Here is a 13,956-nt window from a genome sequence, read left to right on the forward strand (position 1 = left end):
AATGTTTTCTTGAATTTGTTCTGGACCTGGGCACTGGGAATAGACCCCTGGTGGGGTAAGTGTGTGTGCCAGTGCTGTGTGTAAGTTGACTATGCAAACTATTTTGAATATCTACCACATTGTGTCTTATAAAATCAAGAAGTGACGCAATCAGTCTTTCCTCCACTCTTATCCAAGAGAGACTGGCATTAATATTAGCCCAATGAAGAGTAAGACTTGCTACTCTATTCTGGGCCAGCTGCAGCTTAACTAGTTATTTCTTTGCAACAATTGACCATATTACTAGACAATAATCAAGATAAGGTAAAACTAGAGCCTGCAGGACTTGCTTTGTGGCGTGTGGTGTCAAAAAAATCTCCCCATCTTTACAACCCTTGAATCTACAGTGGGGAGAACAAGTATTTGATACACTGCTGATTTTGCAGGTTTTCCTACTTACAAAGCATGAAGAGGTCTGTAATTTTTATCATAGGTACACTTCAACTGTGAGACGGAATCTAAAACAAAAATCCAGAAAATCACATTGTATGATTTTAAGTAATTAATTTGCATTTTATTGCATGACATAAGTAGTTGATCACCTACCAACCAGTAAGAATTCCAGCTCTCACAGACCTGTTAGTTTTTTTTAAGGAGCCCTCCTGTTCTCCACTCATTACCTGTATTAACTGCACCTGTTTGAACTCGTTACCTGTATAAAAGACACCTGTCCACACACTCAATCAAACAGACTCCAACCTCTCCACAATGGCCAAGACCAGAGAGCTGTGTAAGGTCATCAGGGTTAAATTGTAGACCTGCACAAGGCTGGGATGGGCTACAGGACAATAGGTAAGCAGCTTGGTTAGAAGGCAACAACTGTTGGCGCAATTATTAGAAAATGGAAGAAGTTCAAGAAGATGGTCAATCACCCTCGGTCTGGGGCTCCATGCAAGATCTCACCTCGTGGGGCATCAATGATCATGAGGAAGGTGAGGGATCAGCCCAGAACTACACGGCAGGACCTGGTCAATGACCTGAAGAGAGCTGGGACCACAGTCTCAAAGAAAACCATTAGTACACTACGCCATCATGGATTAAAATCCTGCAGCGCACGCAAGGTCCCCCTGCTCAAGCCAGCGCATGTCCAGGCCTGTCTGAAGTTTGCCAATGACCAACTGGATGATCCAGAGGAGGAATGGAAGAAGATCATGTGTCTGAGACAAAAATAGAGCTTTTTGGTCTAAACGCAACTCGCCGTGTTTGGAGGAAGAAGGATGAGTACAACCCCAAGAACACCATCCCAACCATGAAGCATGGAGGTGGAAACATCATTCTTTGGGGATGCTTTTCTGTAAAGGGGACAGGACGACTGCACCGTATTGAGGGGAGGATGGATGGGGCCATGTATCGCAAGATCTTGGCCAACCATCTCCTTCCCTCAGTAAGATAATTGAAGATGGGTCGTGGCTGGGTCTTCCAGCATGACAACGACCCAAAACACACAGCCAGGGCAACTAAGAAGTGGCTCCTGTAGTGGACATTTCCTGTATTTACCAAATCATGAGAGCAAACCATACACAAGTCAGAGTTATCATAAAGTCCTTCTTTAATTATATGAGCTCCATCACAACCCTGTGACTCTCAGATTAATTCAGTGTCTATAAATGAATTCTCTGAGAGTGCTTACAAAACAGTTCTTAGTATCATTTATAGCCAAGACACACCCATCTCAACTCACATGACGAATAACAGGTCTTAGGAACATTACAAAGGAAGACTTTACTTGAGAGAGGAGTATCCCATAGCCAGAGAGCATTTGCTATAAATTATCGTTCAGCTTTGTCTCCTAAATCAAATCAAATTTATTTATATAGCCCTTCGTACATCAGCTGATATCTCAAAGTGCTGTACAGAAACCCAGCCTAAAACCCCAAACAGCAAGCAATGCAGGTGTAGAAGCACAGTGGCTAGGAAAAACTCCCTAGAAAGGCCAAAACCTAGGAAGAAACCTAGAGAGGAACCAGGCTATGTGGGGTGGCCAGTCCTCTTCTGGCTGTGCTGGGTGGAGATTATAACAGAACATGGCCAAGATGTTCAAATGTTCATAAATGACCAGTATGGTTGAATAATAATAAGGCAGAACAGTTGAAACTGGAGCAGCAGCACGGTCAGGTGGACTGGGGACAGCAAGGAGTCATCATGTCAGGTAGTCCTGGGGCATGGTCCTAGGGCTCAGGTCCTCCGAGAGAGAGAAAGAAAGAGAGAATTAGAGAGAGCATATGTGGGGTGGCCAGTCCTCTTCTGGCTGTGCCGGGTGGAGATTATAACAGAACATGGCCAAGATGTTCAAATGTTCATAAATGACCAGCATGGTCCAATAATAATAAGGCAGAACAGTTGAAACTGGAGCAGCAGCACAGTCAGGTGGAAGTTGAAACTGGAGCAGCAGCATGGCCAGGTGGACTGGGGACAGCAAGGAGTCATCATGTCAGGTAGTCCTGGGGCATGGTCCTAGGGCTCAGGTCAGTTGAAACTGGAACAGCAGCATGGCCAGGTGGACTGGGGACAGCAAGGAGTCATCATGTCAGGTAGTCCTGGAGCTCAGGTCCTAGGGCTCAGGTCCTCCGAGAGAGAGAAAGAAAACTATGTTATCTCGCTCTTGTTACCACTCAGGACCAAAAACAAGACCTCAACAGGCATATATCAAATACACCCCTCCTGGACAAGATCACAGAGACACAGTGACTGGCACACAGACATTGTGGAGCCAAGAGATAATTGGTTCCCCCTCAATCACCTATTCACATGGTTTAAAAGATATGTAAACATATGAAGACAAGCTTGACCTCTCCCCTCTGCGGCCCAAGTAACTGAACCCAGGACAGAGAAAGGATAACTGCAAATGGCCACCACTATAGTACAACAAGATACATTCTAAATGAGAAGTAACTCACAAGCATATAATGAAAATAAAACATATCTATGTTACCCAACTATTCTGATTAATCCCCAACACTGTAAGAAGCATCTCATGGTCCTGGAGTGGCCTAGCCAGTCTCCAGACCTGAACCCAATAGAAAATCTTTGGAGGGAGCTGAAAGTCCGTATTGCCCAGTGACAGCCCCGAAACTTGAAGGATCTGGAGAAGGTCTGTATGGAGGAGTGGGCCAAAATCCCTGCTGCAGTGTGTGCAAACTTGGTCAAGAACTACAGGAAGCGTATGATCTCTGTAATTGCAAACAAAGGTTTCTGTACCAAATATTAAGTTCTGCTTTTCTGATGTATCAAATACTTATGTCATGCAATAAAATGCAAATGAATTTATTAAAAATCATACAATGTGATTTTCTGGATTTTTGTTTTAGATTCCGTCTCTCACAGTTGAAGTGTACCTATGATAAAAATTACAGACCTCTACATGCTTTGTAAGTAGGAAAATCAGCAGTGTATCAAATACTTGTTCTCCCCACTGTATGTTTTGACTGTGACAGTTCACAATCTAAAGTAACGCCAAGTAATTTAGTCTCCTCAACTTGTTCAACAGCCACACCATTCATTACCAGATTCAGCAGATGTCTAGAACTTAGGGAATGATTTGTACCAAATACAATGCTCTTAGTTTTAGAGATGTTCAGGACCAGTTTATTACTGGCCACCAATTCCAAACCAGACTGCAACTCTTTTATGGGTTTTAGTGACTTCATTAGCTGTGGTTGCTGATGCGTATATGGTCGTATCACCAGCATACATGGACACACATGCTTTGCTTAATGCCAGTGGCAGGTCATTGGTAAAAATAGAAAAGAGTAGAGTGCCTAGAGAGCTGTCCTGCGGTACACCACACTTTACATGTTTGACATTAGAGACTCTTCCATTAAAGATAACCCTTTGCATTCTATTAGATGGGTAGCTTTGAATCCACAATATGGCAGAGGTTGAAAAGCCATAACACACAAGTTTTCTCAACAATAAGTTATGGTCAATAATATCAGAGCTGACACTGAAATCTGACAGTACAACTCCCACAGTAGTCTTATTATCAATTTCTTTCAAACTGTCATCAGTCATTTGTGTCAGTGTAGTACATTTTGAGTGCCCTTCTCTATAAGCATGCTAAAAGTCTGTTACTTTGAGAAATAGCATTGCATTTGGTCAAACACCATTTTTCCCAACAGTTTGCTAAGAGCTGGCAGCAAGCTGATAGGTCTGCTGTTAGAACCAGTAAAGGCCTCTTTACCACTCTTTGGTAGCGGACTGACTTTGGCTTCCCTCCGGGCCTGACGACAGACTTTCCTCTTGGCTTAGATTAAAGAAATGACAGATAGGAGTGGCTATAGAGTCAATTGACAATGCCAGGAGGTTTTTAATTATTGATCGATAACAATTTTACCACCTCTCCCACACTAGCTTTACAAAATTCAACCTGGCTTTTCTTTCATTATTAGTTTGTTTATGCATGAGTACAATTGCTCACTGTTCATTGTTGGCTGTGTTTACACAGGTAGCCCAATTCAGATTTTTTCCCCCCTAGTTGTTCTTTTAACCAATCAGATCTGCTCAGAAAAAGATCTGATATGATTGGTTAAAATACCAATTAGTGTAAAAAATCTAAGAGTTGGGCTGCAGCCCATGTGACAACAGGGAATGGGCTAGCCTGGGAGCCAGATCAGTCTTCTTTTGCAGACTGCAATTAGCCAGTCATCGATGGCTAATTGATGGCTGCTGTTGCCTTTTTAAGATGTAAAAAAAAGCTCTTTTACCTAACTCACTTTTCAAAGATGGCTAGAAATGGACAGGTTTGGTACTCTTGTAGGATGCAATCACTCCCACATTACTGACTACATGCAGCTCTCGATTTGATCTCAAAACAAGGGCATAATAATTGCGGCCACTCGTGCTGTAAAACAGTGTAGTTCAAAGTGAACGGCATAAATATATGGCAGTGGTCTGTTTGCATATAGGCCTACTTACAGCTCTGATTGGTTATGGTGCACCGGTCTGTGTAGAGTACAGGCCTGAGTCGTGCCTGCAATAGAATCTTACTCTGATGCGCTCTGCCTACAAAATATTTTGCGTAGTTTGTTTTGCATGCTAATAAGCCTTGCATAGTTTTTGTTTCATGTTGCATTGAAAGTGGCTAATATTGCATTGATTAGATCACAATTCCCACAGTAAAGGGTAATGTTTATAGTGTTAACTAATGGGGAAAACTTTGAAGGCTGATTTAGTTATTTTGCCTGGCAGTCCCTGGGAGCTGCATGAGTGCTCCCTGCATGCTGGTAGCTTAGAGGGAGCATTGCTCCTAAGTTAGTTGCACATCATATGTGACCGACCGGCTCGATTTGGTCTCATGTAGCAACATTTGAAATGTTTTTTTTAATTTTTTTACTCTTGGCTAAAAGTATAGACTCAGAGCTAGAAAATGGTATATCATACACTACAGTTGAGGAACAATGGGAAAGTAATTCCGCTTAGAAAGTTGATAACGATTGGCTCATTCGTCCCCCCTCTCCCCTGTAACTATTCCCCAGGTCGTTGCTGTAAATGAGAACGTCTTCTCAGTCAACTCGCCTGGTAAAATAATGGATAAAAAAAAAAGACTCCACTTTTGAGAAAATGGCCCTTGAATGTTTTGGTACACTTACTGGAGAGCTCTTTGTCTACACCCATTCAGCATCTTTCACACCTTAAGCCTTAGCCATCTCTTTAAGGATTCACATGTGAGGCCATATGTGTGTGTTACCTTTTATTAACTAGGCAAGTCAGTTAAGAACAAATTCTTATTTTCAATGACGGCCTAGGAACAGTGGGTTAACTGCCTGTTCAGGGTCAGAACGCTCTAACCATTAGGCTACCCTGCCGCACTAAACAATCAAAGATTTCAAAAGTAAAGGCTTGTTTATACTAAGTCTATCGACAGTTGTCGCAGTAACATCTTGAACATTCTTTAATCGTCCAACCTCAAACTTGTCATTGTCGTCATTGTCACTAAACAAAAACTACAGTCTGCATGACGACAGCAGCATGGTAGTCCAAAATAGCATAACTAGTGTATGTTAACACCAATAAACCCACCCGTTTTAAAATGAAATGTTGTATATGTCAACCTAGCAAACTAAAAGCAACCTTTTTGTTTCTAGCTTGTTAGCTGACGAGCCAATTCAAATAATGACCATATCATATAGCTGACAACATCTATACTTTAGCTAATGTGTCTTCATTATTACAGGAAAATAAACTCTCAACAAGATCATTATTTAATGGCGAGCCATTTACAGAAAATGGCTTACGGTTGTGAGTGTGACAAATAAAAGCAGGGCATTCTATCAGAGAATTTTAACACTAACTAATGATGACTGATGACTTTGCGAACGCTCAACACCTGTTGAATATGGCCGGTGTCAGTAACTGTGGGCAAAAAAGCTTAATGAAATTGTTGCCAGCAGCACAGTTCATCACCAACGCTCTGGATATCATGAAAACAGCCTAACCAGCTCTGCTAGTGCGAGTAAAATGGTCAGTGAGGCATTCTCTCATTTGTGTCTGGGAGTAGCTAGCAAGCTACCCAACGTTATCTTGGGTGCTTGACTGCCGGTGTGAGGTCAGAATGCTCAGAATAACCCTACTCCTTGGCCAAAGCGTCAGGTGTGCTCTTTCAACGCTCCGAGAGTGAAACGCTCTGAGCGTGAGCACACTGGCACTCCAGATTAAATTTAAGAACACACCCGTTTATATCCTAATTTGACTTTGGTGCAGGTCACGTTCTTCACATTACCGTCACTGGTAAACACATATCAAATAAAATCGGTTTATTTGTCACATACACAGGATACAGGTGTAGTGAAATGGTTACTTGCGTAGCGGAGTCTTTTGTGTAGCCTGGTAGGTAGGTAGGTAGCTAGTTAGCTAAACAATAAACCATAATCCCAACTCGTAATGTTACTACGCTGCATGAATCTGCAGGTAGCTAACCAACCAGGTTCAATGTTAGCTAGCTAACATTAGGCTATACCTAGCAATGCAAATTGCTCTGAGATAAGACTAGTATTACTACACAGATCATACACGTAATGTTAGAGCCAGCCAGCTAATGTTAGCTAGCTAGCTAACAGTACCCTTCAACTTGAAATGAAAATGACTTACTGACAAAATTAGACCGTATAATATCTGAAAATGTAGCTAGCTAGACATGGATGGACGTTTCTCCCTCTCACGGATGCCAGAGGTTTCCCTCAGTTTGAAGATGTAATCCGGAGACAGGTGTTTTATACAACAGCCTTCTGTGTGTTCTCCCTCTGCATATTTTCAATCCAGTTTAAGAATTCTCTCCATCTCCTGAGCTATCATACTCTAATTCCACTATTTTCAAAACTCGGTCCCCCAGAAAGTGGAGAGCAACACTTTTGCGTTTCTGCTACGTGATATCTTTCAAAAGAGCCGCATTAAAAAGGAATACCTACACATATTTACCAGCTCATGTTATGTTATATAGACAGAAGCGTCTATAATTGAGGTAATATGTACATGTAGGTAGAGTTATTAAAGTGACTATGCATAGATAATAACAGAGTAGCAGCAGCGTTCCAGAGGTGGGGGGGCAATGCAAAGAGGTAGCCATTTGATTAGCTATTCAGTCTTATGGCTTGGGGGGTACAAGTTATTTAGGAGCCTCTTGGACTTGGCGCTCCGGTACCGCTTGCCGTGCGGTAGCAGAGAGAACAGTCTATGATTAAGGTGGCTGGAGTAAATTTTTAGGGCCTTCCTCTGACACTGCCTGGTATAAAGGTCCTAGATGGCAGGAAGCTGAGGTACTGGGCCATACGCACTACCCTCTAGTGCCTTGCGGTCAGTGGCCCGAGCAGTTGCCATACCAGGCAGTGATGCAACCAGTCATGCTCTCGATGGTGCAGCTGTAGAACCTTTTGAAGATCTGAGGACCCATGAAAAATCTTTTCAGTCTCCTGAGGGGAAGAGGTTTTGTCGTGCCCTCTTAAATACTGTCTTGGTGTGCTTGCACCATGTTCATTTGTTGGTGATGTGGACACCAAGGAACTTGAAGCACTCATCCTGCTCCCCTACAGCCCTGTCGATAAGAATAGGGGTTGTGCTCTTTCCTCCTTTTCCTGTAGTCCACAATCTCCTTTGGCTTGATCACGTTGAGGGAGAGATTGTTGTCCTTGCACCACACGGTCAGGTCTCTGACCCCCTCCCTATAGGCTGTCTCATCGTTGTCGGTGATCAGGTCTACCACTGTTGTCATCAGCAAACTTAATGATGATGTTTAATTTGTTCCTGGCCGTGCAGTCATGAGTGAACAGGGAGTGAAGGAGGGGACTGAGCATGCACCCCTGAGTGGCCCACGTGTTGAGGATCAGCGTAGTGGATGTGTTCCCTACCCTTACCACCTGGGGGTGGCCCATCAGGAAGTCTAGGATCCAGTTGCAGAGGGAGTGGTTTAGTCCCAGGTTCCTTAGCTTAGTGATGAGCTTTGAGGGCACTATGGTGTTAAAAGCTGAGCTGTAGTCAATGAATAGCATTCTGACATAGGTGTTCCTTTTGTCCAGGTGGGAATGGGCAGTGTGGAGTGTAATAGAGTGATTGCATTGTCTGTGGATCTGTTGGAGCGGTATGCGAATTGGAGTGGGTCTTTCGTATCCGGGAGGATGCTGTTGTGAGCCATGACCAGCCTTTCAAAGCACTTCATGGCTACCGATGTGAGTGCTACGGGGTGGTCATTATTTAGGCAGGTTAGGAGATATCTGATAATTGTTTGTGTTTTCTCTCTAGATTATTGGCATTGGTCTGTGTGGGGTGTTTGAGCTGATCAAGGAGACTCTGTTTTCCCACCCCTCGCTGTGCCTGCGCAGCCTACAGGCCCTGCTGGACATGCTGCAGGGACAACAACCAGAGGGCTTCCAAACCGAACCTCCTGATGTACTGGGTGAGTACTAGCGCACACATGCTTGGGAAGACTCATGCACATGCTTTTACATTTTTTTTTAACCTCTTTTTTTTACTAGGCTAGTCGGTTAAGAACAAATTCTTATTTGCAATGACTGCCTACCCTAGGCAAACCCTGGACAAGGCTTGGCCAATTGTGCGCCGCACTATGGGACTCCCAATCACAGCCGGTTGTGACACATCCTGGATTTGTACCATGGTGTCTGTAGTGATGCCTCTAGTATTGAGATGCAGTGCCTTAGACCTCTGCGCCAGTCGGGAGCCCAATGCTGGGTAGAAAACTGTATTTTACTATACTGGTATTGACGCACAGACCAGTTTGGATTTTCTTCTTTACATTCTATAACGGTATATCAATGTTTGCTTTGTTGAATGTAATAACAGAGGTGGAACTTCAAAAAATTATGGCAATCGTCTGTTAATGCCAGTTCGAGACTTCTAACAGCTGAGAACGGCTAATGAGCCTCAACACTTTTTTTTTTTTTCAAACAGGCGGAGATAGACAGTGTGTTCATAAGTTAAACTATTCTACGTTATCTAGCTAATAGATCCAAGTTGCCAAGACTTGAAATATGAAGACTAAATGGCAACTCACTAGAATGTGGGCTTGTGCTTGAGAGAGAGTTTGAGTTAATTTTCTTTTCACCTGTTGCACGACTTTGGTCATTATTAGTGGATGTGTATTATGCATGGTTCTGGTTACATTAGAATAAAGGCCACTCGAGGCCACTCGATTTCGTCTCTGCGTTATATTGGCATCGAACATGTCACCCTCCCTAGGAGAGGGGGTGACCTTGATAATTTATTGTTAAAACGAGAGGCTGCCTGGATCTTTAATTTAAAGACCCTTGCGCCCTTTGGTCTCAACGTAGACTTTCATCTGAAGCCATTCTTGTGATTATTGTGACTTTGCAATTGTAATTGTTTGTAAACTTGTGTAGTCAAATTAATCTATAATCGTATGCTATCCATTTGTTGTTTGTATGCTGTTCTTTGTATGACATTTTAATATTTGATTATTAACCAATGATATTAGGCCACTCTTGGCCATGATTACAGACACCTGTGTCTTTTGACACTATATAAACGAGTCATCCCGCAGTGTTTGGGATTATACCCTGATGACGACAGCTTGGCATGACATTTTTGCATCTGAGCTCCTAGAGTGTGCGGCTCTCTTTTATTTTACATTAGAGTTTGGTCATTATTAGTGGATGTGTATTATGCATGGTTCTGGTTACATTAGTAACAGAAGTGGCATTTTCATAGAATGACTTGAAAGCCAGATCAGTGATTGCTGCAAACAGGCAGGTTATTTTTATGAAGTATTTGTATTATTAGTGTGCCTTAGGTTTCTAGAAGGCTTATCATTACGGTAGGTTTTTCACTCCTCGTGAGGCCCTAAAATGAATTTCCTATTTTCCCTAAACATACTCCGTAACCCAACCCCTAAACCTAACTCCTTATGCTAATTGTAACCCTAAACCATAAGCTTAAAAAATAGCCTTTGTCCTCATGGGGACATGGGAAATGTCCCAACGAGGGAGAATTTACCATGTTTTACTACTAAATAGACACCCACTCGCACGCACTTGTGCAGACATAGGTATGCACACACATTGCAGACACAGGTATGCACACACAGCTTTTTCTAACCCTCTGTCTCCTCACTACAGAGTCTTTGTTTCACCTGCTGCTGGAGACAACGGTGCGCAGCACAGGGATGAATGACCCCACGGGGCAGGCCCTCACCGCCCTCTCCTGCGCCTGCCTCTTCAGCCTGGTGGTGTCCTGGGGAGACACGGGCAAGACCCTGCAGGCCGTCTCCGCCATCCTCACCAACAACGGCAGTCACACCTGCCAAACTATCCAGGTGAGACAATGTGGCACAACACTAAACGACACAACACACTTCCTATACAACCCCACTGAGGTTAGACACAGGTAAAACCTGCCCCATACCTCTCCATGCATTTAAGTTAACACAGCACACATCCTATACGTACAACACAACTCACACAGGTTAGACATAGACTATACCTACCCATAGCACCCCATATAGGTGAGACAACACACGCATCCTAGAAGTACGACCCCGCCCCCTCATCCAGATAGATTAGGCGACCTACACTACCGGTCAAAAGTTTTAGAATGCCTACTCCTTCAAAGGTTTTTCTTTTCTTTTTCTATTTTCTACATTGTATAATAATAGTGAAGACATCAACTATGAAATAACACATTCATCCAAACTGGTCCATGCGTTCCATATGGAATCAATCCATCATCCCAAACCATAGCAATTTGGTTGAGATCGGGGGATTGTGGAGGCCAGGTCATCTGATGCAGCACTCATTACTCTCCTTCATGGTCAAATAGCCCTTCACAGCCTGGAGGTGTGTTGGATCATTGTCCTGTTGAAAACAAATGATAGTCCCACAAAGCGCAAACCAGATGGGATGGCGTATCACTGCAGAATGCTGTAGTAGCCATGCTGGTTAAGTGTGCCTTGAATTCTAAATAAATCACAGACAGTGTCACCAGCAAAGCACCCCCACACCATAACACCACCAACTCTATGCTTTACGGTGGAAAATTCACATGCAGAGATCATCCGTTCACCCACACCACATCTCAGACACAACGCATCCTTCTCCATCTGACTCTCCGCCAATGCTGCCTGCCGTTTTGGATTGAGAAACTGACGATACAACAACGCAACAAATACATTGATCGTCTCAGCAAGGTTTTACCCGTGGTCGTGGAGCTGGGGGGAAGTGCAACTTAAATGTAACTGAGATGTAGTTGAAATAAACATCTGCATTTTGAAAGAGTTAATTATTTTATGAACAAATACTGTATATGCGTCTATGCGTCTTCCATTGTCCAGCTACAGCTTCTTCTGACAATGTAGAAAAGTGTGCACGCTAGACAGAGGAAGAGCATTGTTTTAAATTGTCACTCTTCTTCATCCTCATCATTCAGTTAATTCAAATTCAATTGTAATTAGGGTTTGCAAAGGGTACATTTTGGTAAATTTCTGGAATTTTTCATGACAATTTCCATAAGATGTTACACTGGAATTTTGGGAATTTTGCTTAAATTCATCAAAAACATATCTTATAACAGTGAACCTAGTGAACCTAATGAGATGCTATTGAGCCCACACTACTAAACTGTCTGAGCCAAGGACTACATGCTTTCAGGTATGTTTTTATTACAATATTGGATGGGGGGAATATATTTTATGACATGCATGATTTTTTTGTTAACTAGTAAATAGTAGCCTACAGCAAAGTGTGTTTAAATCCTTTCTAACTAGTTAACAATTTCTTGTATCATGCATTTTGGGAGAGATTGGTAAGCAGCCTGAAACTCTGCAAGACTCTGCTTGCAGATGTAAGAGAAGAAATCCATACAGCCCTGCCCACTTCACTGTTGTATGTCAAAACTGCAGTTTTGGAGCATCAAAAAGCGAAGACTTCTGAAGCCTGAAGCCCATACACGTCGCAGCGTACATGTTGAACCCCAAGTATGCTGGCAAGAGCATCCTGTCTCGCGCAGAGACCAACAAAGCCTATGGTGTCATCACTGCTGTGTCTCGCCTGGATGAGGGAAAGGTTCTTGGCAGTCTAGCGACGTACACTTCCAAGCAAGGGCTTTGGGATGGAGACGCAATATGACAGTCGTGCCAACATATCTCATCAGCCACCTGGTGGAAGGGACTTTGTGGATCTGAGGCTCTTTCCCGTTGCCTACATCATCCTCCAAATCCCACCAACATCAGCCGCCATGAAGCACAATTAGTCCTTGTTTGGGAACGCACACACAACAGGCCGACCAATACAAGGGTTGAAAAATTGGTGGCTATCTGGGCAAATTTGAGTCTTTTTGAGCCTGACAATGAGCCATCCTCAACAAGGTTGGAAAGTGACAGTCAAGCTGAGGCCTCAGAGCCTGATGTTCAAAAGGTGGACATTGACGTCCAGGGAGAAGCCATGGACGCCTGAGTGGAAGACAACCAAAGTTAAGCACGCTCAAGTTTTCAGTTTGTCTTATTTCTTGTTTGTTTCAAAATTTTGCGTCTTCAAAGTGGTAGGCATGTTGTGTAATAAATATATTTTAATTCCAGGTGGTAAGACAACAAAATAGGAAAAATGCCAAAGGAGGGTGAATGCTTTCGCAAAACAACGTATGTTGATAACGTTTTTGGGAGATGCGATGGATCATTCAATTTTCTCTTTTGTTGTTCAGTGAAATCATCCAATGTGAAGAGTCAACTCATTTAATTCAAGTTCAATTCGTGACTAAATTGTTTTTTTATTCATATTGTAAGGATTTAATGATGTCTACTTATAAGGTTTCTTTTTCCATATATTGTAAATATATCCAATACAAAAAACATCTATATTTAAATGGTATTAATTTGTATATATTCCCCTCTAATTCCCATATATTCTCACGGAAAGTTTCCACCTCTGAATATTCCCCAAAATGTGCAACCTTAATTGTAATACATTTTGTCACTCCCATAGCAAAGTTTAAAAGCAGACGGATTTGTGAAATTGCTTTATTTGACCTTTTCCTGTTGCATGAGGTTTGGTGATTACAGAATCGGTAGGATATTAAATAAACACTGAAATAGGCAACAGAAGCAGGAACATCACTCTACTCATTCCTGGCTTTCGTTAAAAATAAGTTGTATTATAATGCAGAGTTAAAGACGCATTGCTTGATATTGAGTTAGAAATTTACAACTTTATAGTACTTAAGCATCGGAACATTGCAAGTTGTCCCTTTTTTGGCATTAAGCTACACTTTACAATCGGACTCAACTCTGACTGACCCGCAGCATCTATCGGTAGTCTAAACTGTGGCACAAATTGGGGGATTGTTCACACCTAGCTGAGCTATTAGACTATCCTTGTCTAAATTAATGGAGGTGTGAATGTTTCAGTCACTCTCTCCTATCGAGTCCTGCGTCATGCAAGTAAATCAGCTGCCAGCTTGTGGATC

At 42.6% G+C, this 13,956-nt stretch overlaps 1 protein-coding gene across 13 annotated transcripts in view; it reads left to right on the forward strand.

Moving 5' to 3' along the window:
- mycbp2 (MYC binding protein 2) overlaps nucleotides 1-13,956 on the forward strand; it is a 286,672-nt gene that overhangs the window by 48,164 nt on the left and 224,552 nt on the right. For all 13 annotated transcript variants that reach the window (XM_024388610.2, XM_024388613.2, XM_024388615.2 and 10 more), the window contains exons 4-5: nucleotides 8,770-8,923; nucleotides 10,620-10,816. In XM_024388610.2, coding sequence (XP_024244378.1) covers nucleotides 8,770-8,923; nucleotides 10,620-10,816 — 351 coding nt within the window. The remainder of the gene's footprint in view (nucleotides 1-8,769; nucleotides 8,924-10,619; nucleotides 10,817-13,956) is intronic.

The sequence above is a fragment of the Oncorhynchus tshawytscha genome, linkage group LG26 (genome assembly GCF_018296145.1).
Source record: "Oncorhynchus tshawytscha isolate Ot180627B linkage group LG26, Otsh_v2.0, whole genome shotgun sequence".
Lineage (NCBI taxonomy): Eukaryota > Metazoa > Chordata > Actinopteri > Salmoniformes > Salmonidae > Oncorhynchus > Oncorhynchus tshawytscha.